The sequence below is a fragment of the Lissotriton vulgaris genome, chromosome 1_1 (genome assembly GCF_964263255.1).
Source record: "Lissotriton vulgaris chromosome 1_1, aLisVul1.2, whole genome shotgun sequence".
Taxonomy (NCBI): domain Eukaryota; kingdom Metazoa; phylum Chordata; class Amphibia; order Caudata; family Salamandridae; genus Lissotriton; species Lissotriton vulgaris.
The window spans coordinates 1,055,685,159-1,055,709,592 of record NC_141685.1 but is presented as its reverse complement, the minus strand read 5'-3'; the positions used below and the strand labels follow the sequence as shown (position 1 = coordinate 1,055,709,592).

General features: G+C 44.0%; 1 protein-coding gene across 2 annotated transcripts in view; it reads right to left on the bottom strand.

The window, feature by feature from the left end:
• The window catches only part of EIF3L (eukaryotic translation initiation factor 3 subunit L), a 78,291-nt gene that overhangs the window by 50,272 nt on the left and 3,585 nt on the right, over positions 1–24,434 (bottom strand). For both annotated transcript variants that reach the window (XM_086962881.1, XM_086962887.1), the window contains exons 2-5: positions 2,394–2,442; positions 920–1,130; positions 326–405; positions 56–117 (exon numbers count right to left, since the gene is read on the bottom strand). In XM_086962881.1, the coding sequence (XP_086819007.1) occupies positions 56–117; positions 326–405; positions 920–1,130; positions 2,394–2,442 (402 nt within the window). The remainder of the gene's footprint in view (positions 1–55; positions 118–325; positions 406–919; positions 1,131–2,393; positions 2,443–24,434) is intronic.

Genomic DNA, 24,434 nt, shown 5'->3' with positions numbered 1-24,434 from the left:
GGATAACCACACCATGCATGCAGCGACCCCCCCCTGTACACACAGCTACACTTACGCTGACTTTTGCATAGATGTGGCGGAAGTAAAGTTCTTTGTACAGGATCAGGAACACAGCATCTGGTGTGGAAAATGAACAAGATTGAGAAATACAATATAGTAATGGTACGTCACTGGAAGCCTCTTCAATCTTACGGTCCAATCTCATCTTACCATCATTGCTGTATGTTGCTGCAACCCCCACCTCAAATCCCCATTATCAACTTCTTGCTGCTTGCCCAGTCATGACTGACGCTTTCATTGTGCTGACGTGCACTTAAGAGCTTACCATTTCCAACCTGGGCAGCGATGGACTCTGCTTCTGGCCAGGGTGAAGTTTTGAAGAACCGCTCTGTCAGCTTGGCCCAACTACAAGAGACATTTTACAAGATGTCAGCAGATAAGACGATGTTGACTTGTGAGGTTGAGAGATTAGCCGACATTCAAGTCTCCCTCAGTCCCACATCTTGTCCTCTTTTCCACACCTCCTACTATGCAAATGATCTAAAGCACAAGCTACCCAACCCCTATACCCTGTACTAATGCGGACACCCTGGACTCTAAACAAGATAACTTCATGCAAACAAGATCAGAATTACACCTCATGATCATAAATTGTTCGCTAAGAGTTGCATACACCAGAGACCTAATTTATTGATGTGGCAGCTCCTTTACTAAGTTCATGTAGAGGTTACCCATGGGCCCCCATTGAGACAGATTCTAATGTTTTATTCTAATGAAATTTAAAGGGTTCCATTTTCCAAGTCCAGCTATGCCCAAAAATAAAATCGGGTGACTTTGGACCATTCTGACTGCTATTTCATACATACTACGGAACAGAAGAATTCTTTCTAAACCATGCATACACCAGGGTGAACAATACCTGTTCTCGTAGATGTCCTGGATCTCATACACCTTCTGGTCAATGAGGTCACTGGACACGCGGCTGGCCTGGAGTTCATACACCTTCTGGTCGATGAGCTCAGAGACTGTCTTGTGAAAGTAGTTGATGAAGTTCTTTATCACGTCGGGGATGACCTGGTAGGTCTGTTGCTCGTACTGCCGCTCGTAGGCCAGGTCCTGCTTTGGGTCCCCTGAGAGGAAAGAGGTGAAGGAAGGGCATAAACGCATCACACAAACAGTCCCCTATTGATGCACACCTCCCTTTTTGCACCAGTGTCTAAACTAATGAATTTATGAAAAGTCAACAGAGAATACTCCTAGATCTGAAGAATTTCTAACCAAAGTACTTCTGTTGCTATTTTGAGATAAAGGTCATCTAGCTAAGAATCATGTAATGATGACATGGAAGGTTGTCCCCAGACAGTGGGTGCCATACAAACAGCTTCAACGGCTTGCTAACTGGAGAGACTCCCAATGTCCTCTACCAAACCGAAAATGTTCATGCATGCCACTGGTGCCAAGTTATCTCAACAAAAAGTAACAGTCACTCGCTCCTACCCAGAATCTGTATCAATCACAGAAAGTCAAGTTTGGTCCAGCCATTCGGAGTTGCCACTTTTTAGACTGATGCCAAATTTTAGGCCCCAAGCAACCAGAGTCATTGCTGACTTTATTTCGATTGTTCAATAGTGCCCCAAAACGACTTCCAAAGAGATTTTTCCAAAATCGAAGAACCACACCACCCAGTTTTCAGATGTCCCCCAGAACAGTCAAATATATATTTTTTTTAATGGCAGGTGGACTCAACTAGGGAATATGCTTTCATCAAGACAAGCTACACTGTTGCTGGACTAGTCACATAAGAAGAACAGCTGCTACAGAATCGATGGACACTAACCAGGTCCAAGCTCCTGTGGACACACTGTGTGTTAGCAAATCTTTGGGCACATGCAAGTAAGTGCACAGAGAAGCAAATACCTCTACCTACAGCACACACATCATGGAGTTCAATGGCTATGAAGAGAATGTATGCCCTTCTGTTCTGGAACACACAATCACGTTAATTTAAAACAGTGCTTACTTAAAAACGTGCAGTGTGTGGTTTGAAACTAGCAACTGTTTGCTCAGCTACAGCATGCATGATTTTATAGAGTGTTAATGATTTAGTGGTTTGAGTTTGCTTTATTAAAACAAGAACTCTGAAAATGTATGGTGTTTAGGAGTCAAGTGTACACTTCACTGCAACAATTCTAGTTTTTATTTGACAATCTTTATCTCAGGGGTCTCAACAGGGCTTTGTGACAAACTCTAAAGGCAACAGAGAGGGGCAACTATGACACTACATAGAATGATCTGACGCCACTCCACCAGACATGCGCCAAGGTACATGGGTTTAGAAGGCAGGAGAGACACAGGTGATATTTCCTCATACATTATAGGTGAATGTTACTCACCTGTGTGCATGTCATATTCGGCCTGGTAGTTGTATGGATCATAGTGGCCCTGAGAGGAAACAGAAAACAACATTCATTTCTTATACTGACAAAGGCCGTAAAGCTGTGAACCCTATAAAGGAAGATCTGTAGGGCATCAATGTGTTAAATATGCATACTAACCACGAGAACAGGAAAACCTCATCAACAGACAAAGATAAAGGGGTAGAACTTCAGCCAGGGGAGGGAGGGCAGAGAGATGAAGACAGGAGTGAACTTCAAATGCCAACCCCCCCGTAAGTGAATTGTAGCCAGAGAGAGACAAAGCATGAGATGGGCCTGCCATCCTTAACCGATGGTAAAACTATATTTCTGTGTTGAAAGACCCAGAGCAGTGCCTGGTACTGCCAAAAATGAATAAGTACTACATCAAGACAGAAACCTGCGGCTATCAAACAAAACAAAAAAAAAACACCACGAAAATAAATAATAAATTAATAAATAAAGGAGAGCAGGGAGCCCACACTTCCAATAATGAGGAAAGGAACATTTTCAATTCACAGATGGCTGACACACCTGAAAACGTACAACAATTATTTTTGTTTTTTAGTACAAGTGCTGCAAGCCACATATCTGCACCACTTCTTAAACGCAGCTAGTCTAAAGGAAGGGAAAAATTTGCTTAAACACCTCCTTCCAACTGTAGAGCATTAGCTCCAACTATGGAAGAGCGGATTTAAAATTCATCTAACAACGGAAAAGGTGATTATTTCGGGGTCCCCCCCAACTTAAGGTGAGGTTCCAGATGATAACCTAGAAAGGAAAAGTATGCCATGTGGAATGATTTTGCAGTGGTCCCATTGATCTAGAACCGCCATAGGCTGAGTTATGGGCAAAAATGTGTTTTGAATAAAGGGCCAGCAAAGCATTATGGGACGAGTTTGTAGTGCAGTGAATATTTTATAGTATCGGCTCCCCTACTGCGTCGGGAAGAGCCACAGTAAAGTTTCCCTTTTTTTCTGCAGCTCCCAGACCATTTCCCTTTTTTGAATGGGCACACAAAAAAAGCATTTTTTTGTCAAGTTGACAAAAAAATGCTTGTTGGTAAAAGCTCCACATGACCTTTCACGACAATGTCGGCTGCCCCCGTTTTATACAGGAGCCAGCCGTGTTTAAAGAAAGGGTGGGCCGCCATTTAAAAAAAATAATAATAATAAAGTGTTGCAAGAGAGCTTGTCCTACCTGCAAAAGCACGGCAGAAAACCATTTAGCAAAATAGTGCTCAGAGGCTGCAATTAAAGCCTACTGAGTAACGACACATGTAACAGGTGGTGTCGCCATGGGAGGTTACAAATTGAGACAAGGCTGTGCCAAGAGGGACTACTCAGCCCCTTGACCAATGAAAAGCCACAGTTTCCAAAGAACAATCCCACAAGCCAATGAAAAATATAGACAGAGTGGTCGGAGCTTCAAGTTTGTACCACAATACAGCATGCCTTGCAGAGCAGCGCATGCCCTGCCCAAGATCGACCTAAAAAGCCTGGGGTGGAAAAACAAACACATTCATATAGAAACAAAAGAAAGAGCAAAGCTGTGCCTGCTATTTACAGAAAAAGAGAGCAGCACCTCCTAACCAAGAAGATGAACGGCCTGCCTTTCCTAAAAAATTGAAGAACTATTGGGCATCCCCAGAGAAGGTAGCCCTATCACCAGACAGATACATCCTGTACCTGCTAACCCATCATGAGGCTGAGTCGAATTTAGACAAAGGGAGGGGATAGCTAACCACGGTAACCTAGAGAACAGAGTCACAAGACCACCTCAATAGACGCAAAAATAAAATAGTACGGTAATTAAAAAGTGGAAGCCACAGCGAATTAGAGAGTAGGTCCCAATATGAAGACATAACATGCACGCCTACATACTTATGAGGAATGCTCCGAGTATACCATCAGTGGTGTCCTTCAAAGAATATGGCATTTCATTTGAACCAAAAGAAACCAAAAATGTAGGTTCAGACCAAATTTACATATTCAGTGGACCACAACCTGAAAAGAAGGTTTGTAGACTAAGAACCTAGGAAGAGAGAATGGTGCCAGGCCACTAAACACTTGTGTCATTCACAATTCTTTAGTAAGAGCAGTATGTACTCTTCTTAAGTTAGTAGATTTGATCTTTGTTAAAGAAACTACATTTCCACCGGTTGGATATTAGAATTAAGACTATAAAGATGACAACTGTGCACAAGTGACTATTACTCAGCTTCGGACTAATTGCACAAATTCTTCAAGCTTGATAACCCCACCATAGCTCCATGATCTCCTAGCAAAAATGTATTGGCGTATTCCAAGAATAACAAAGAAAGGTGTTGGAAAACTATTCCCCCATATTGCTTGTTCCTCTGACAATCTGAGGCATACTGTAAACCTCCTCTTTTTAAAAAGATCCTGAAAACGTCATGCTTCAATTAAGTACTTCTACCGTCTTGCAGTAGCTTAGTCACCATTTTCACTCATTTATGATAAAGAAAGCCACAAAACCCAATTGCTATAAATGACAAATCTTGCCAAATGGCAGACATTGATGGATGTAACATGGAATCCTAATCAGAGCCAGGGCCGCCAGCAGCCAAAATCCAAGACAACTGAAATAGGCAGACGCAAGATGGCAAAATGTCAAGCGCCACACCAGTGTTAAGAGCCAAATTACTTTGCCCAATCGCTCTAATAATGAACAGTATTATTCATTATTTGTAGTCTATCTCGCCCTTTTCACACTCCGTACTAATGAGGTGGTGGCACTTTAGACCGGAACAAAGCAGGAGCATCCTAAAATGCAAGCATACCGACCCATACTGGTTAACATATAGGGGCAGGCACTTTCAGTCTTCACTTGTGTGCATCGAAGCCCCGTCAAAGGACTGAAATGAAGGCGACTGGATGGATGGACTAAGAGTAAGGAAGGTTACCAGTAAGTAATAGGGCCATCAGCCATATGTTCCTCGTTCCAGTTGTTACTAATGAGATAGCTTTGGCGAAGGCTACACTCCCTGTAAGACTTATTCCGGACACGGTTCCATAGATCTATTGCGACGGACACAGGATTCTAGCTGTACTCTGCGAGAATCCTCCTCCTACTGGAGAGCTTATCCACAATAAATAAATTGTTTCATTCAGATTCTATACGATTTTAGCCGCCAATTAAGACGGCCATAGTAGAATCATTTCTATTATCAAACATTTTTTGCCCTGAAGAAGCCCATGCGTGGGTGAAACGCGTTGGCTGGTTTCATCATCTGCATACTTTATACAGCTGAAAATAAAAGACTAATAACAGCATCTTAATAGGTCGTCTCATTGAGTGCATACACGTTGTTCTATTGCTATATGTTGCCTTTCATCCAATTTGTTTGTGATACTTTTTTCGGGGTCTATAAACAGCAGGCTACTTGAGGTGGGCAATATACTATTGTACTTTTGTGACTAGGCCTTGCAGTGCAATCCTCTAAGACCCGGCTGCTCAACTCTGTACTATCCCGAGATATACCAAAGCTACAACCCTCTACAATCAATGAGTAAATATGTGGAGGAATCTTGAATATAACACCCTCATTTAATGAATATAGAAAAAAACACCAGAAAACTAGTAAAGAATAAGTCATGACATTGCAGATCTGAGAACACCTATACCCAAATGTCATTGCAAGTTTGAAACCTTATACAAATCGTTAATGTCTAACAAATAGTATACTCTGATGACTAACTTTGCCGCTCTTCAAAACTCAGTAATTTCCATGTTATACGCCTAGCATGTAGCCGTCCCTCTTGTTGATCTTCATTGGACTGGAACATTTCCAGAACCAGCTAGCTCGCAAGCAGATATGTGTTGGGAGCTCAGACTGCTTCGTTTTTACTTCTGCTCCTGGGACCTAGTGTGAAACCTTGATACCTGCCGACCTGGGCTGAAATTTCGGGCGAACTTCTCGGTCGCGGGACTGCGAGGACCAGCAGGCCTAGCGGGCTGTCATCTGCCGCAGCTGGGGCCTCTTCCCACCTCCACCTCCCTCTACTTAGCTCCACCTACATCCGCGACCCGAGCGGGCGCGCACCGGGCGAAGCCTGGGCCAAGGGCTAGCCCGTTTTAGCCCGTTCTAGACCGGACCAGGCCACCTCCCCATTTATCTGCTGTTTGTGGTTTACAGATATCTTCATTTATCCCAAACGCCTAGGCTTCCTTCTGGGATTAATTCTAGAAGAATGGCGGGACGAGAGAGGAGGAGTAAATACATTGTCGGTCGGCTCTACAGTAGGAACAATGGAAAAATTAATTGGCAGAGCCAACTCTCTTCTCTCCCATGAAATTACCATATTGGAAAGGCGGCTATCCCAGGAAATAACATCTGCTAAGAGGTGATCACTCTGCGGTATAGCGAATGCGAAAACACCCGAAAGGCGTGTGGAAAAAACTATAAACGAACTCCCGGGGCCCGCCGACAATCTAATAGTAAATGAGTCTTCTGCTGGGGAAAATGTAATTGTGTGTGATGACATTACTCCGCCAGTTTTGCCGGAGAACAATCTGCTACTTAATGTCCCCGTTAACGATAGTCAAGTAAGTTTAAATAACACACAGACACGGGGGAACCGGGAGGGGGCGGTACCTAAAAGGAAACGGGCGGCACAAAAACCTGATGGGAGAAAGGCAAAACTGGCTAAACAATCGAGTTGCCTGATCCCCGAAGGCAGAGCCGCTGCTGATATAGGAGAGTCTATTGTTCCTTCAGAGGTGGGATTGCCTCCTGTCATTCCAGGCGCCCGAAATATTAGTAATTTGGCATCGCCTGGCACTGATTTGACATCTGAAAATCTGGGTGCTCTTTTTAAGACACTTCTCAAACCTTTAGAAGACAGACTTCTTAAGATTGAAGTAAGATGGTCTAGCATTGAGAAGGCCACAGCTGGGGCTGCTGATAGTTTGACCATGGTTAGAAATAAGTTGAATGGGGAAAGGAAGGAGATATGTCAGGGGGGGGCGCAGTTAGTTAGCACCAACCCCATAGCTAGCCCAGCACCTGTACTTTTTTGTATTCCTGGTAGGAACCCCAGCCCCGTGCCACAAGTGAATCCCCCGATGGTTGACAAGACTCCTGCTGAATTAGCAGAACGCAAATCGCTAGAGAGAGTAATACCAATGGAAATAAATTAACACCTGACCTGCCCCCTGAAGCTAGCCCCCTTGTAGTTGATCTAGCGGGAGTTCCTGCACTAGAGGCGGGGACCAGAGAACCCTTCATATCACTCAAAAATAAGGTTGTTAGCTGGCTGAACAAGAATAGACCACTCCCCTTCCAAATGTCAAGTGAGATCCTGATGGTAAGAAGGCTCCATTGGGTAGGTAATACTACTAAAACGGTGAGTGGCGACTGCGTGCTAGTGAATTTTAGGTACCCTAGAACTGTTTCCCACATATGTGCATGGCGGAACCAAGAATCAGGTACTACCATCCAGTCCCTCCCATTGTCCTTCGTTTATCCACCAGCCCAATTGGGTGAAAACCGGGAGATGGATGAGGGATGGGCAAGAGTGGAACGCAGAGGGGGAAGCAGAGGGGGGGGGGGGGGGGGGTAATCTGGCAAGGATGGGCTTTATGCACGTGCCTGAAACCTTCTGTAACCACAAACGGTATAGCTGCCTCGACGGGGTAGATTGACTACATTCCAAGTACTTGGGGGCTGAGGAATGTGTGGAAATGGAGGGCAACAGTGGCACGCTTTCGAAGTCTAGTGGCGGGCGAGTACGGACTCTAGTGGGAAAGCCACAAGATAGTGCTCTGCTAGTGAGTAATAATCTGGGGCAATCGGTAGGTCTATCTGCTGTTAGTATTGATCAGCTTAGCTTGGGTAGAGACCCAAAACTTGCATTTATAGAACAGGGCACACAGGATCTGGTGAAATCTAATATGGACCTCACAATTCCTAGGGGGAAAGCCTATAATAACACCAACTCAGGCTCCCTACTCATATTGTCCTGGAACCTGGCAGGGTTGGCAAAAAAGTTTGATTGCTCAGAGTGGGGATCGTTTATAGACGGGAACGATGTTTGTATGTTCCAGGAAACCTGGGCTAGATAGGAGAAAATATGTGCCGGTTATGCCTCTTTTTTTGTTTCGGCACGCTGGGGGGGGGGGTAAGGGACGCCCGTCAGGGGGCCTTATAATCTGGGTGGGTGTCCACCAGGGCTGCAAGGCCAAACACCTGAACACACTATTGGAGGATGTGCAGTGTGTCCTTCTGGAGTGGCCTAACGCATCTAGACTTGCACTGGTTAATGGTCTATTGTAAAAACTGAGTCGGATGAGCCGCTGGCGGCCGTCGAGGCTAACATATCAGCTAGTGTCTGGGAGGATCACTTCTGGACTCTGTATGCTGGAGGTAATGCTGAATCGGAAGGGGAATTGAGGGGGGAGTCGCTGTTGAACTCTACCCCCCAATCTATTGGCGACGATTTTACAATGGAAGACGTCACTGCTGCAATTCACAAACTGGCACCAGGGAAAGCACCGGGACTGGTAAAGCTCCCGGGTGACCTCTTCAACAAGTACGGAGCCCATATTGCGGGTTCATGCTTGGTCATCTACAATGCGATCCAGAGGGGCATGTCGGTACCTGGTACCTGGCTGGGTGCAGAGATTGTCCCTAGTTATAAGAAGGGCTCTCCTCTGCTCCCAGCTAATTACAGGCCTATCAGCCTGATCGACGTTCCCCAAAAGATCTTCGGGAGGCTGATCCTCGGTCGCCTCCAAGAGTGGAAGGAGGAGAATTCCATATTGAGTGATTACCAGGCAGGGTTCAGAAAGAACATATCTACAGTTGATCAAATCTTCCGCCTGTTCCTTCTCTTTTGGAAAACTGTTAAGATCGAAAGGGGGAGTTAATACACAGTTTTTGTGGACCTACGAGCGGCCTTTGACTTGGTTCCAAGGGGCAAGTTATGGTCCGTGCTCGCAGAGATGGGGATTCCATCCCATCTCTTGAACATTTTACTACGGCTCCATCCGGAGAACTTTGCTCGAGTAAGGTGTGGGAAGAATGTCCGCCAAATTCCCCGTTGGCCGGGGTGGTAAGACAGGGGTGCATTCTAGCACCTACTCTGTTTTGCCTCTATGTTAACGGGGTAATTGACCACTTAAATGGGATAACCAACACCGATGCTCCTAAGCTCGCCGGCAGCAGGGTGCCTGCAATCATGTTTGCAGACGACACCCTGCTGCTGTTGCAATCCCCAATGGGGATTCAAAGGGTGTTGGATGGCTGCGAGGCATTCTGCAGGGACCGGGGGCTAGAAATTAATGCCCTGAAAACCAAATTAATGGTTTTTAATGCCCCAGCGACCACTCGTCCAAACCAGAGTATAGGCTCTAATAGGTTGGAAAGGGTTCAGACTTTTGAGTACCTGGGGGTGACCCTAAATGAAAGTATGTTCTGGACCCCCCACCAAATTAAATCTAGACTCAAACTGGGCCAATTAATAGGGGGCATCTTTAAGCTTCCCAATACATCAACAATCAGACCGGTTGGCCCACCTATAGAGATCTATAAAACACAGGCCAGTGGGGCAGTGGTATATGGAGGGGAACTTTGGGGTCATGAGTGTAGAGCTGAGATCCTTGTCACAGAAAATTTCTGAGACAACTTTTTGCCTTGCCTTCTAGCACTCCTCTGCTACCATTGAGGCTGGACATGGCCCTTAGACCAATATATGAGGTATTGGGCCTTAAACACCTAATATTCTGGCAAAGGCTCTGGAGCACACCGGAGCTTCTTAAATATAGGCAGGAACTCCAAGAAATTTTAAGCCTACAAAAAGTGTGTAAAATTCCTTGGCTTAATTATATAAAAAATGAATTGGGAAAGCTGGGGATTTTACAATTGTGGGCTGACCCGGAGGCAGCCTGTAGCAGGGTCTCACGAAAGCACTTAGTAAAACTCTATGATAGTAAATAACGGCTTGTATACAGGGTGTCCAAAGAGGGACCTTAACAGATTTCTTTTTAAAAGAAAAAGATCTTTATTCATTTGAGTCAGTGATGGATGATATTTTTCCTATTTTAACCAGAAAGTTGCATTTACAATGGAGGTATGGTTCACTGCCAATCAGAGCTTTTACTAGTAAATGGACCACCTCCTCTGAAAAATGTTGTCCGGGGTGTAATAATAAACTGGAAAGTGAATTGCATATCATGTTTTTCTACCCGGCCTATAAAAAAGCGAGAAGGTACTGGCTTGTGCCGTTGTGTAGAAACTTGGGTTTTAACCAATGTATGCAGGCCTACAGAATTCTAAAAACTGATTTATCTAGTTTTATAGTTTTTGCTGTGGCCAAATTTTTGGCAGCATTGTGGATGAAGCGCAGGAATTTTGTAACCAATGATTAATTCTCAAACTTTCACAAGAATGTTCTGTTGTAAAAAACTTTTAAAAACCAGCGTATTAGACATTTAATGATGAATGGAAAACGTATCACCTACTTTTTTTAAATGTTACTATGGATTGGGAAGTTTTATCATCCTGCTATTGTATAGATTGCGGTTTTATGATGATGTTTGTATCTTTTATGGCTAAATTAGTCGAAATAAAGAAAGTCCTGCCAAAAGTACGGCTTACTTTATTCATCTGATCAAAGTAATTTTTGTAGCCTTTTTACCCCTACCACGATTACCAAAAGTCACAAATAAGTGATCAGTTTTGCACTTATTCAGAGACCTTTTAACATCCAAGTCTCTAAATAATTTTTCTTCAACAGTATAAGGAGATGGAAGAAGTAGAACTTCCTGCACTCTGTAATACAGATTTCACTCTAGTTACAAAAGTAGGATCAGGAATAAGAATAGTGCCATATCCCAGGAATCTGAAAATAGGAGAAGAGGATTGCACGCCTCCAATATTACTTAAATTGCTGCCCAGCCAGGAGGCACTAGCCAGACTATGACTAGAGGTCCAGAGTCATATGGCATCATGTCTTCGCACAGACCAAAGATCCATATGCTTCCTCTTCTGTGGCATCTAGCTAGATTCTGGTCACCAGCAGTTCATTCACTGGCCAGGCTGATGCCATTATTTTAAGAAATCAAGGAAGACAGTGTAGTACTGGCCACCACAAAATCCATGCGACTATTGCCCGGCAAAACTGGCTCCATATTCTCTAGATTGTACAATATGGTAATCAATCTTCGAAGCATTATTTTATCAGGGTCTCTCCATACCTGTTCCACAAAGTCCCTCACAAACTGGTGGATATGTTAACTGACATTAGAAGGCCTTTAAATTGTCTTAGCAGGGACTAATGAGAGGTCATATGTCTCTTTGTCTGACGGAAAACCATTTTCTCTCTCTAACATGATACAATACTGCTGACAAAGTCTTTAGAGATGTATCTCCTGTTTTAGTCCATATTCAGACAGGCATTGCTGCTTTCATCAGAATCATCATTCAGCGGGTGGATTTACTATTTTCTACACTGTGTTAAAAGGCGATTCTTCTTTAAATCCTACCACGGTCCCACAATCCGGATTCCATTCTACTTTCCAGACCTATGCCATTTGTCAGGAGAAGAGGTGGTGTCAGGACAGAGAGATGAGTGAGAGGAAGTGTAGTAACCATGCACAGAAATGAGTAGATAAACACATTTATTCCTTAAGTAGATAGGATCCGCTACAACATCGCTCCTCACTTCAACTCGCCCCCGCTCCTCCTAACCTTCGTTTCAACCACATTCCAATTCCACGACTACATTCCAACTTCAATCCAACATTACCTATTCCTTCCCATTATAACCAAATCAAAGTTTTCCACCCATAATACCAAAAGCAAAAGTTATGAACCTATTCTGTCACCTATAAACTAAAGTCATAAAATGGTGAATAAGACATAAAATCCTACACAAAGATCAATCTGAGAAAAAAACATTAGTAAATAACCTGAAGTCGTATTCATGAGTAAACAATTATAATACCACAAAGTCATCTAAAGCTTTAGGAAGTTTAGTTACTCTATTCTAAAGTCTCCTGTTTTCTTCTCAGTTTCTATTCCCTGTGGAACAGAAACAGAAGCTTCTGCTGGGAATTCAGTTTCCAACATATTTGCAGGAACATTAGAATCAATATCAGAATCAAATGTAGACACTTGTAAATCACAAGTCTAAGTTCCATCTTCGCTCGACGTTGACGAAGCCGAAATTTAAGCACTTCAATTCTTGTTATCATACTCAACATCACTTTCATAACAAGTAGCATTAAACTTTTGTGTATGCATATTGCCATTACTATTGGTACATGGGGCTACTCTACTAAAATACCAACACTAACCATCCTTCATTCTTACCAAATTTATTTAGGACTTGAATCTTATGAGGGTCGAAAGTAAATACTAACAACTTTAGGAATTTTACCAGGTTTCTTTATGCTAACCCAGTCACCCACCTTGATATCATACTGTTTAACACAGTGCCTCTTTTTACAGTAACTCTTATATACACAATGTTTTTCTGTAGATTGTGCATTGGTCAGTGGAGGAAGTACAAAACAATCTTAGTACCTATTAAGCAACGAGATTTAAACTTTGAAGTAGGTTTCCTCCCTCTCAAAATCTCAAAAGGAGAGTAACTTGTAGCATTAACTACTGTTGTCCATAAGACTATACAGTTTTCATGATCTGTTGCTCTCAACTCATACCATTTTTTGAAAGCAATTTGGAATGGCCCCCTTCCAAACTCCATTAAAACGCTTCACCATTTCATTTCCACACTGATTATAAAGTGATGTTCCACTAAGACTTATGCCACACAATTACATACTCTTCTTTTGTTTGGTGGAAGTGAATTGTACACTTATCAATAAAAATTCGTCAAATCTTCATTTTGAAATAAATGGCCTAAATAAAAACAATCGGTGTCAATTTTGTTAACTAGTTCAGCATATGGCCATATAGAAAAACACATCCATTAACTACAATAATGTACTTACTGTCAACACCAATGGGTCCCATAAAGCTTTTCCATGGTGCTTTTTGATACTCAAAAAGTGCTATGGGCAGCCTCAGTGTTTTTAATGTTTTATCAGCCATTATACATTCACTACATTCTGACTACTCTCTCCTCATCCTTATCCACTCCAAGCCACAAATACATATTCCTCACTGCACATTTGGTTTTCACAATTCCTAAATGACCTTTTGGCACATTGAACTAATCGATTCATTCATTTCATATTCATTTGATCATGATTTCTCCACTCTGTTGCCTCCTTAACGTTGGGTCTGCTGTGCTGAACTTTTCCCCGCATTCTTTGATAACTGCTCACGGAACCCGCTGTGCGGGTCCCGCTTTGTGTGGGGCTGCCTGAACTGGACGGACATCGTTGGGACCTTGCCTGTGGGAGCTTGACTGAGCAGGGCTGCGAGCGTGTTGCGGGCGCAGGACTACAGGTCCCAGGTGCGCCCGCAACCCCCAATTGTCACCACCTGGGACGCTCTCCCTGCAGGCTCCTCCCCCTTACATCTTAGATACTATATCTACGGCAGCAGAGTCACGCTGCGTGGGAGCGCGCGGGAGCGACAGGGAGAAGCCCGGGACAGGGCGGGACCGTCTGTGGCCGTCAGGGGCCGAAGGAGGCCGGGCTGGGCCAGGTCTCTAACCTATAATTTTGTGTTTCTATCACCTTTGTTATTGTGCCCTAGGGTGTAGTTAGACTGTGGGTCCAGTTTTAGTGTGTAATATTTTGTCCTAGTTGTAGATATGTCTAGTTCTCTCCCACCTAGTGTGGGTGTTTCATTCCATGGGCCCCTTGACAAATACTTTGAGAAGGCAAGTAAGGAGATTGATAAAGAACTTCTTCTTGCTGAAAGACGCGCTGAGCGACGTTGCTCTATTGAACTTCTCAAACAATTACCACTGCCCACTCAACCTGGATTAAATAACTCTCAGGAACTGGCAGTGCAAGGGAAGACGATTATAGATTTGGATTCGACAAGCACTGACCAGATTCCTAGTATTTTCCGGGTACCTAACTGTTCCCCTGTTTTGTTCTTTAACTAATAGTGTGGGTCATATTAATAGTCCTACCCCTGCCCCGAATAGCTCCAATAATATTAATATCCATGTTGATCAGATCACAGCCCCTGAGTTACACTCAACCTTTACCAATCAATCTAGTTTGAGTGTTGGTCCGGGTGACAATACTTTGGCCCAAACTAATAGTTTCCCCGGACCCATATCTTCCAAAAAGATAAGAGTTGTCTGTTCCCCCCCTAGGAAGAAAAGGAAAAAGGGTGGTGTGAAAAGAAAAGGTATTGGCCGACAATCTCTTTCTTCTACCACACGTAACCAGATAACTGACCTTACGGTACTTCCTGTGATTGAGGCTCCCTCTGGGACCCCCCATTTACCAACACCCTCTGTGGATATTTCTACAGGGTTTAACAAGGAGTGCTACGACATCTTTGAGAAACTTCTAAAATCATACATGTTACCTCTTTTGGAGCGTGTGAGGCTATTGGGCGAAAAAATGGATCGCCTCATGGCCCCTGTGGTCACATCCCAACCCACGAGCTCTGATAGCTACCCTGTTCAACCATCCAAGCCTAGCGTCATTATCTCTGCTCCTAGCAATCACCCCGGAAATGTTAGCAACACTAAAGCCAACAGTAAACCAAAAGCTCAGGATTTGTCAGTTAAACCCCCACGTGCTACCATCACTGCTAAAGAGAAGCCGCTATTGCCCTGTAATAAGTCATCCACAGAGGGAAATAAGACATCTCCTAATCAAGGGGTAGCCAAACCTGACAATTCCAATAATAGACCATTTGTTAACCGCAGGAACATTGTAGAACTTCCACCTGATTCTGCTAATTTTGTTATTATTCTGACGGGTGTGCCTCCAATCTCTAATGGCAACAGGGAAAGTAACGCTAATCTAAAAAATAAAGTCATCTTTTGGCTGAAAACCAATAGACCCCTCCCTGCCCATCTCAACGGGGATATTATATCAGTCCGCAGATGTAAGTGGGTGGGTCCTCGTCCTAAGGACATTGAGGGTGATACTGTGATCATTAATTTTAGGGATCACAGAGTCGTTTCTCATCTTACCGATTGGTATGTGGGGAATTACGAGGGGGAATTTCCACGCGGAATCTAAGTTACTTTTATCCGGAGACCCTAGTTAAACCACAAGGTCAACAACGTCCTAAAAGAAACCTTCATCCTCTTAAATGGACCAACTTTACCCCTAGCTTCCATGGCCCACCAATAAATCCTGAGGCCCTGTTCCAATCATATTCACAATCTGCCTACAACAGCTCTTCCTTTACACCGAACTGGGTTAATTCCAACTCCCAGTTTTCAGGCTATCCTGCCACACATGTTCACCCCAACTTTCGTCAACACCAAAGCATTTTCCCCAATCCAAACAACCACAGCAAATACATCCAGCCCAATGAGTACTGGAATAACCCGTTGAGGAATCTGTATGAGCCTTTATCAGGGTTGAATTTCAATGATTGACCAATTACCCCAACTAGGGCTGGTGTGGGTAGTTTGGACTGCTTGGGGGTCGTTGATACCCTAGTGAATAATTCTGGTCATGTTATAGACCTAATGGGCCAACCAGCCCAAAATGTTAAAGAGGGCTTTGTTCCTTTGTGTGGGTCTGGTGAAACCGCTCCGGTGCACGATCCAGTGCCACTCGCTGATCCAACTACTGAGAGTGTCATTTAGGCTCCTGGCACTCTGGGTGGGTTCACTGGCTCTTCCACCGCAGCTTGTATGGTGGACAGTGTCTCTAAACCAGGAGTTGCCCCTTTGCAAGAAGATGTTGCCCTATTGTTCCATGAAGAGCACATGCCTGACAAAGGTACTACCAGCACTCTAATAGGCAGAAATGGTGTCATCTTGGGAAGCTGGAATATAGCTGGTCTTGAGTCAAGGATGGCTATCCCAGATTGGGTTAATTTTATACGTAGAGGTGACGTTTGGTCCTTTCAAGAAACCTGGGCACTTCAACCAATGTTTCTCTGGCTACCTGTCTTTTAGTAAACTGGCTGTTAGGGGACATAGAGGTCGTGCTATGGGGGGTTTGACAGTGTGGGTCCGGCAACATGAGGGTGTGTCAGTAGAGGAAATTTTTATTGATAGCCCCGACATACTGCTTGTCAGTATTAAATCTACCAGTGTGCTGGATATCCTGCTGATTAATATATATGCTAGGGGCATCCAGGGTGGTAGGGTTTCCCCAGCTCTTCTCTGCCTGGACGACTACTTAAGCGAAGCTCCGGCAGCCGGCCGCAAGGTTATGATGGGTGATTTAAATTCCTGTTTTGAACCGTTGAGTTCGGATGAGGGTTCCCTAACTGAGACTGAAGACCTGGCTTGGGGGATTCCTCAGCTTGATTTACCCCCCCGATTAAAAAATGGACCCAGGCGGCTATCTTTATCAAAGGTATGTGCTTGGACCAGGGCCTGCATGCCCTGAATGGTAGAACACGCTCTGATAGGCTGGGCAAAGACACCTTTTGTAATGGTAGATATAGTAGTAGAATTGCCTATGTACTACTGGATGTTAAACTGTGGCCTGTGGTAGTGGATATGGAGGCAACATCTCGCCCAGAAAGCGATCATGATCCTCTGGTGGTGGAACTAAGGGATTCCAGCTTTACTGGACCAGATAACTGTATGTGTAACATAGTACAGGAAGAAGTAATACTCACTAATGACACGAGGAGAGTACGCTGGCCAAAAATATATGTTGATCCTGAAGCTTGTAAAACTATCAGATCTTTGGTTTCCGACTCCCTTGCTGTCATTACCAATTGTGAGTCACAGGGGGTGATTAATACAGTTATCACTGATACTCATACCACTTTGTTTAGGTCCCTAAAAAAACTTTTTATTAAATCTCTCTCTAAAAGGGGGGGTAGGGGGAATAAGAAAATCCTAAATTGGTTCAATGATGAGTGCCGTCGGACTCATGTAGAACTGTTTAAGGCCCTAAAACTTAGAGATTTGGGTTTAATAAGGTCCTGTAGGAAGGCATTCAACGATGCGAAACATAGAGCTAGGGTGATCTGGGATGAAGAACGGTGGAGAACGTTAACAGAGGCATGTAGCTCTAAGAACTTTCAGCAATTTTGGCACTTACTTAAATGGGGCCAGTCTCAGGATGACCGGCCAAGCCCATCATCGGTAGGACAACAACAATGGGTTAGCTACTTTGAGAACCAATTTAAGGGCCCCGGTAGTACTCAGGATAACATCTGCTGGCCACCATTGGTGATTCCCTTGTGTTTACAAGCACTGAAGTAAAATCTGTCCTGCAATCTATTCCAAGGGGGAAGGCACCTGGTCCAGATTGCATTCCAGCTGATCTATTTCAGCAAGACCAAGATCTTTGGGTTCCATATCTGGTCCAGTTGGTTAATGCCTTGGCCACTGGTGCCAGAGTCCCCGAATCCTGGGCTGAAATCTTGCCCATATATAAGAAAGGTGATCGGTCGGTTCCTTCTAACTACCGGCCGATCAGCCTCATAGACGCGGTGCAAAAAATCATAGCCCGTCCTGTCCTTGCCAGGATTCATGAATGGATAGATGAATATAATATTTTAACACCACTTCAGGCTGGATTCAGGTCTCATGTGAGCACCTCAGATCAGGCCTATCGCTTTATGCTTCTCTTTTGGAAGACGGTTCATTTAGGTAATGGCAACTTATATGCAGCCTTCGTTGATTTAAGGTCTGCTTTTGACCTTGTTCCGAGGGCTGGGCTATGGAAGTGCTTACTAGATATGGGCATGCCAGCCCCTCTTGTGAGTTTGCTTATTAATCTACACGGGAATACCTTTGCCCAAGTACGCTGGGGCAAACCAGGGGAGGTGACAGACAGGTTTGTTGTGGCCAAAGGTGTAAGGCAAGGATGTGTTTTAGCCCCTACCCTTTTTTCCTTATATATTAACAGGGTTATTAATTATTTTGCCAACCACCCCACAGACGCCCCGTCTTTAGCAGGAATGAAAATTCCCCTGCTCATGTTCGCCGACGATACTCTTTTGATCTCAAAAACCAGACAGGGTCTCCAGCAGGCCCTGTCTAGGTTTGAGTTATTTTGTCGCGAACATGAGCTGGAGGTAAATGTTTCCAAGACCAAGTTCATGGTCTTAAGAGGTCACAACCAGATCAGTGCAAGGGTCACTATGGGGGGTATCCCTCTGGAACAAACGAAGCTGTTCACCTATCTTGGAGTTGCATTTAGTGAGACCCTAAGCTGGACCCCCCAGGTTGAGCTTATGGCCTTAAAACATAAGCAGATAGGTGGTGCGCTGATCAAAGAGCACAAAGGCTCTTTTACTCGGCCTATTTCACCCTTAATTAAGATCTATGGTTCCAAGGTTCTACCTTCTGTTTTATACGGGGCGGAACTTTGGGGCTTGAGCAATTTGGACCCGTTGAGAATAGCCCAAAATAAATTCCTTAGGGTGGCTACGGGTTTGCCGCAGTCTATAGCACCGTCATAGCACCGTACCTCCGAGACGTCATCAACTGCTCCTTCAACTCCGCCACCTTCCCGGAAAGCTGGAAACACGCTGAACTCACCGCCCTTCTGAAAAAACCCACAGCGGACCCCACCGAACTCAAAAATTACCGCCCAATATCATTCCTTCCTTTCCCGGCCAAAGTCATCGAGAAAGCTGTCAACAACCAGCTCGCCGCTTTCCTCGAAGCCAACAAATCCCTCGACTCCTCACAATCTGGCTTCTGAGCAAAACACAGCACTGAGACCGCCCTCATCGCAGCAACAGACGACATTCGAACTCTACTGGACAATGGAGACACAGTCGCCCTCATCCTCCTCGACCTCTCTGCAGCCTTCGACACAGTCTGCCACAGCACCCTCTTACAACGCCTCAGAAACATCGGAATACAAGGAAAAGCACTTGAATGGATCACCTCGTTCCTCACCGGAAGAACCCAGAGAGTCCGCCTTCCACCATTCAAGTCCGAGGCCACTGAAGTCATCTGTGGCGTACCACAAGGATCCTCACTCAGTCCCACCCTCTTCAACGTATACATGAGCCCCCTCGCGGCCATCGCACGCCAACACAACCTCAACATCATCTCTTACGCGGATGACACTCAACTGATCCTATCTCTCACCAATGACCCCAGCACCGCCAAAACTAACCTACATGAAGGAATGAAAGAAGTTGCCGAATGGATGAAACACAGCCGTCTGAAACTGAACTCAGATAAAACAGAAGTCCTCATCTTAGGTACATCCCCCTCTGCATGGGACGACTCTTGGTGGCCGGAAGCCCTTGGAAAAGCACCCATCCCGACAGACCACGCACGGAACCTAGGCGTTATCCTGGATTCTTCACTTTCAATGAACAGACAAGTCAGCGCCGTATCCTCATCCTGCTTCAACATTCTTCGCATGCTCAAAAAAACATTTCGCTGGATCCCCACCGAAACCAGAAAAACAGTCACCCATGCTCTGGTCACGAGCCGACTGGACTACGGAAACACCCTCTACGCAGGTACTACCGCTAAACTCCAGAAGAAACTCCAACGAATCCAAAACGCCTCAGCCAGAATTATATTAGACATCCCGCGTAAAGAACACATCTCTGGTCACCTGAAAGACCTCCACTGGCTACCCGTCAACAAGAGGATCACGTTCCGACTGCTAACCCACGCACACAAATCACTCTACGACATCGGACCAGAATGCCTCAACTCACGACTGTCCTTCTACACCCCCTCCCGCCAACTACGTTCTTCCAGCCAAGCCCTCGCCACCGTACCTCGCATCAACAAGACAACCATGGGAGGCAGATCCTTCTCATACCTGGCTGCTAAAACATGGAACTCACTCCCCACTTACCTTCGCCTTACCCAGAACCACCTAGCATTCAGAAAGCAACTTAAAACGTGGATATTTGACAAGTAATCCTCTTCCCCTCCCTAAGCGCCTTGAGACCCTCTGGGTATGTAGTGCGCTATATAAATTCTTCGACTTGACTTGACCCCACAGATCCCGCTTATGTATGATCTTGGGTGTTTACCAGTTGAGAACCAGGCAAGATTTCGCCCATTGGCATTTTGGAGACGCCTATGGACGACGCCGGAACTCAACCTTTATGCTAGGGCATGTTTAGATGTCAGAGACCTCCCTGGCTCTTGGAAGATTAGTTGGTTTAGGGATTTAAGATCAACCCTCTATGCTCTAAGGTGCAGCGAACTGTGGTTAGCACCCGATTCAGCAACTTTTCCCTCAAAAAAAAAATCTTTAAAGTGCTGTATTGGGACTGGGTGACCTTAAACAGACATAGGAGATTGCCCTCAAGCAATCTTACTAGTTCATTCATTGACTTTAAAGATGCCCCCAAGCTTGAAAAATATTGGGATCTGATTACTAAACCATTGGCTCGCAAATTGTTCCACCAGTTTAGATGTGGCTCGCTTCCATTAAGGGAGTTCACTAAAAAATGGGGCTCGGGCGGGTTAGGGTGTTGTCCAAATTGTCAAGGCCATGTTGAAAGTTTAAATCACTTTGTTTGCATGCCCTTTGTATGCCGCCCCCAGGTCCAAATGGCTTAACCCGGTCTGCAGAAGCCTGGGCACCCGCTCAGCTATTGTGGCCAGTAGAATTTTAAGAACCAACCTATCCCCATTAATTGTAGTAGGTGTGGCAAAATACCTAGGATGTATGTAAATGTAAATGTATAGGCATTTATATAGCGCACTACTTACCCGGAGGGTCCCAAGGCGCTTCGACCGCTGCGAAACCCTTCCTGGCTTCCCTGAGAGATGGTCCCTTAATGGGTATCTCCAGGGTGAGACCAGGCATCCCCGGCGGTCTGGTGGGGCCGGGGCGTGAACGCTCAGAATTAGGTTTATCAAAAGCAAATAACCAGTCCCTTTTAATGATTCATGCTCATTCATATGCGATTAGTTATTACATTTCTCTGGTTGTCCTGATTTTTATTCATTGTGTTGTCCAAATTCTTGTACCCATTTATAAGAATGTCTGTTTAACTGATTTAATATGGTATTAATGTTTTTATCTAAATCATATTTTTTTTTTATGATGTATATATTGTATGTATGTCTTTTATGATGAAACAATCGAATAAAGACTTCTTAAAATGGAAAAAAATGGTTAAAAATAATCATAAAAGCACATATAAATACATCATCTTTAAAAAAAACGTTTACAAGGTATTATCTTTATTATGACAAATATTTCATCATAGTTCTAGAATAAAGAGGAGTGCATAAAAGATGTGATATGAAATGCTTTTTCTTTTTTTTACAAGGCTAGGTACATTGTCATTACTTAACGAACTCAGTAATCTGCGCGCCATCCCCTTTCTCTTCCTCATGCAGGCTCATAGGAATTGCACTACTGAGTAGCAAACCAAAGGGCCGGGTAGTGTTTTTAAAAAGTATAATGCTACCAGACACTGCTTAAATTTCATTTTCTTTAAAATTGGTCAGAGGTAGACATGCTCCTTATTACGGATTGAGTCAATGGTACTGTGTCTCTCCTGCAAATTGAATGCCATAAGAGGAGTGGGCTAGTTGTATGTAATCTGATATGCAAGACGGGGCCAACTATGTGTGCAAAATCTCATTGTTGAAAGAGCAAGGAAGGCCCACCTCAGATTTAAAAAATTTATTTTCAATAGTTTGTAGTGGTTAGGGTGCAACCACACCCCAGACCCCAGCACCATAAGTAGCCGCTGCTTTTACTCTGGCCTGGTAGATGTTTTTTATTGTCAATAAGGGCATAGCAACCAGTTTCTTTGCAAACGGTTTGACAGCAATGGTACCCCTCTCCATCGCCAACTTCCTTGCTTCCATCAATTTTGCCCATGACAATTCTTTATCAAAAAGGATACCCAAATAGGGGCAGGAGTCTACTACCGCAATTTTTTCGGCATCTGCGCTAAAATACAGCACTTTTTCTTTTTTGGTGGCCCCGGCTATTATTATAAAGGACTTAGATTGGTTCACTTTTAACTGTAGTGAGTCCATAAAAGAGACATACGCGGTTATAAGCCTTTGTAACTAACCCAATCCCCATTCTAGCGATTAAAACCGCTTCGTCCGCATAAGCCAATATAGGTAACATTTGATTTTCGAAAAGGGGGACATCCCTGGTGGCCACTGTGAGCGCCTTCTAAACTCCATTTGTATATAAGGAGAAGATAAATAGGGCCAGTACAAAACCCTGCCGTACTGCCCTGGATATTTTAACAAGCATTTGCAATGCAATAAGTCTCGCATTGGCGAGAGTTTAAGCTATTGGCATTGTAAATGGCAATGCCTTTTATTTATCTTTTAAAACCAACATGTAAATAAAAGGAATTGTCATTTACAATGCCAACAGCTCAAACTTTCGCAAATGTGAGACCCATTGCATTGCAAATGCTTGCTCTAAATGAGTTTAGGGTTTGTCTTGTTTTGTGTTTACACTATTACTGTTTGAGTGCTGTATAAATTCTTTACACATGCCTTAAATTTAAACCCGGGGTTGAATTTCTGCCAATCTATCACAGGGTTAAGCACAGATTTATTTAGTTACTTTTGTGGTTCACCCTGACAAGGACTGTGTTCAATATTCGAGTGAGGATTCCACCCCTCTCAACGGATAACGCAGTTTCGTACATTGACTAGATCAGATTAGAGTATTTTTACAAGGCAAAAAAAGTTACTAAAGATTCTGTATCAGTGTTGATTTTTGTGTAAAACTTTTTGAAAGTACTTTATCAATTGTGTGAATTTTGTATATTTCTGTATACCAAATATGGTGGTTTTAAAGTAAGGTAAAGGTACACAATGTCAGTATTATATAAACAAACTTTGACAAAAATGGAAATGCTATGTATTCCAAATGTTTAAGTTGTGTTCTAACTGGAAGACTATCACCAAAATAAAATGCAAACGTATATAAATTTTGTTTAGCCATGCAACAGTTCATGTTGTTGCACCAAGGATTTTGTGCTGCATAACTAAATACTTATAAGGTCCCAAAAGCAAGACCTATTGGCTATGCCAATGCTAGTTTTCTTTTTTGGCATGCAACAATGAACAATTTTGTTGCCGTTGCTTAGGTTACCATCTTCTGGAATGACAATTGCGACATTCATGAAATCCATCATTAATGTGTATTATCAGCCATGCTGTGTTGGGTAACGGGATCATGAAGTGCATTGTATTTGCCAACTGCACTTTCAAGGTCATGACTGGAGTTTCCACACATCCATGGTCGTTACATGACTGCACTGTGGGGCGTGGAGGATATGCCAGTGGCGAGGCGCTTTGCAGCTATCATGTCGGGTTCTCCCCTTACTCCGTTGGCTACAGTAACTTCACATTCTGCTGCAAGTTGATAGGGCAGGCGTGCTGCGAGGCTCCTTCCCACTGGCTATTAGCAGGAGAAAAACTCCAGCTTGGTCACGTGATGGCAGAAGGAAGTTCCTTAATGAATAGCCATGCTGTCAGATGACTTTCAAGTCTGGATCTGGGACTTTGTTACAAGGGACTGTTACAGCAGATATGGGAAATAGATCAGAGCCCCTATACCATCCCATACATCTCAATGCAGCTATCAGGGAGTACCAATGATTATCATTTTTACATGATTAAGTGAATAGATCATTTGGTGTCACTGGAGAGGACGCTGGAAACTTGAGGCATTAAATAATAAAAGTATTTAATACTGACACACACGACGATGGTGAACCACTACCTCGAATGTCCACAAACTCCTCAGTGCCATTTATCATGTTCACCACACACACTTATCTGAGAGGGCGGTAGGATTTTGTAGGAGTTAAACACTCCCTTTCTGTAACCCCTGACTGCCCTCAGGATTGGGTATGACCTGCACAGAAGGCCTAATGCACACACTACACAGACCAGATGCAAATAGATGCAAGAGTATTTATTTTATGCATATGAAGCACCAGCATAAATACTACGTCTTGATCCAAAAGAACAACTGTTTCCAGTC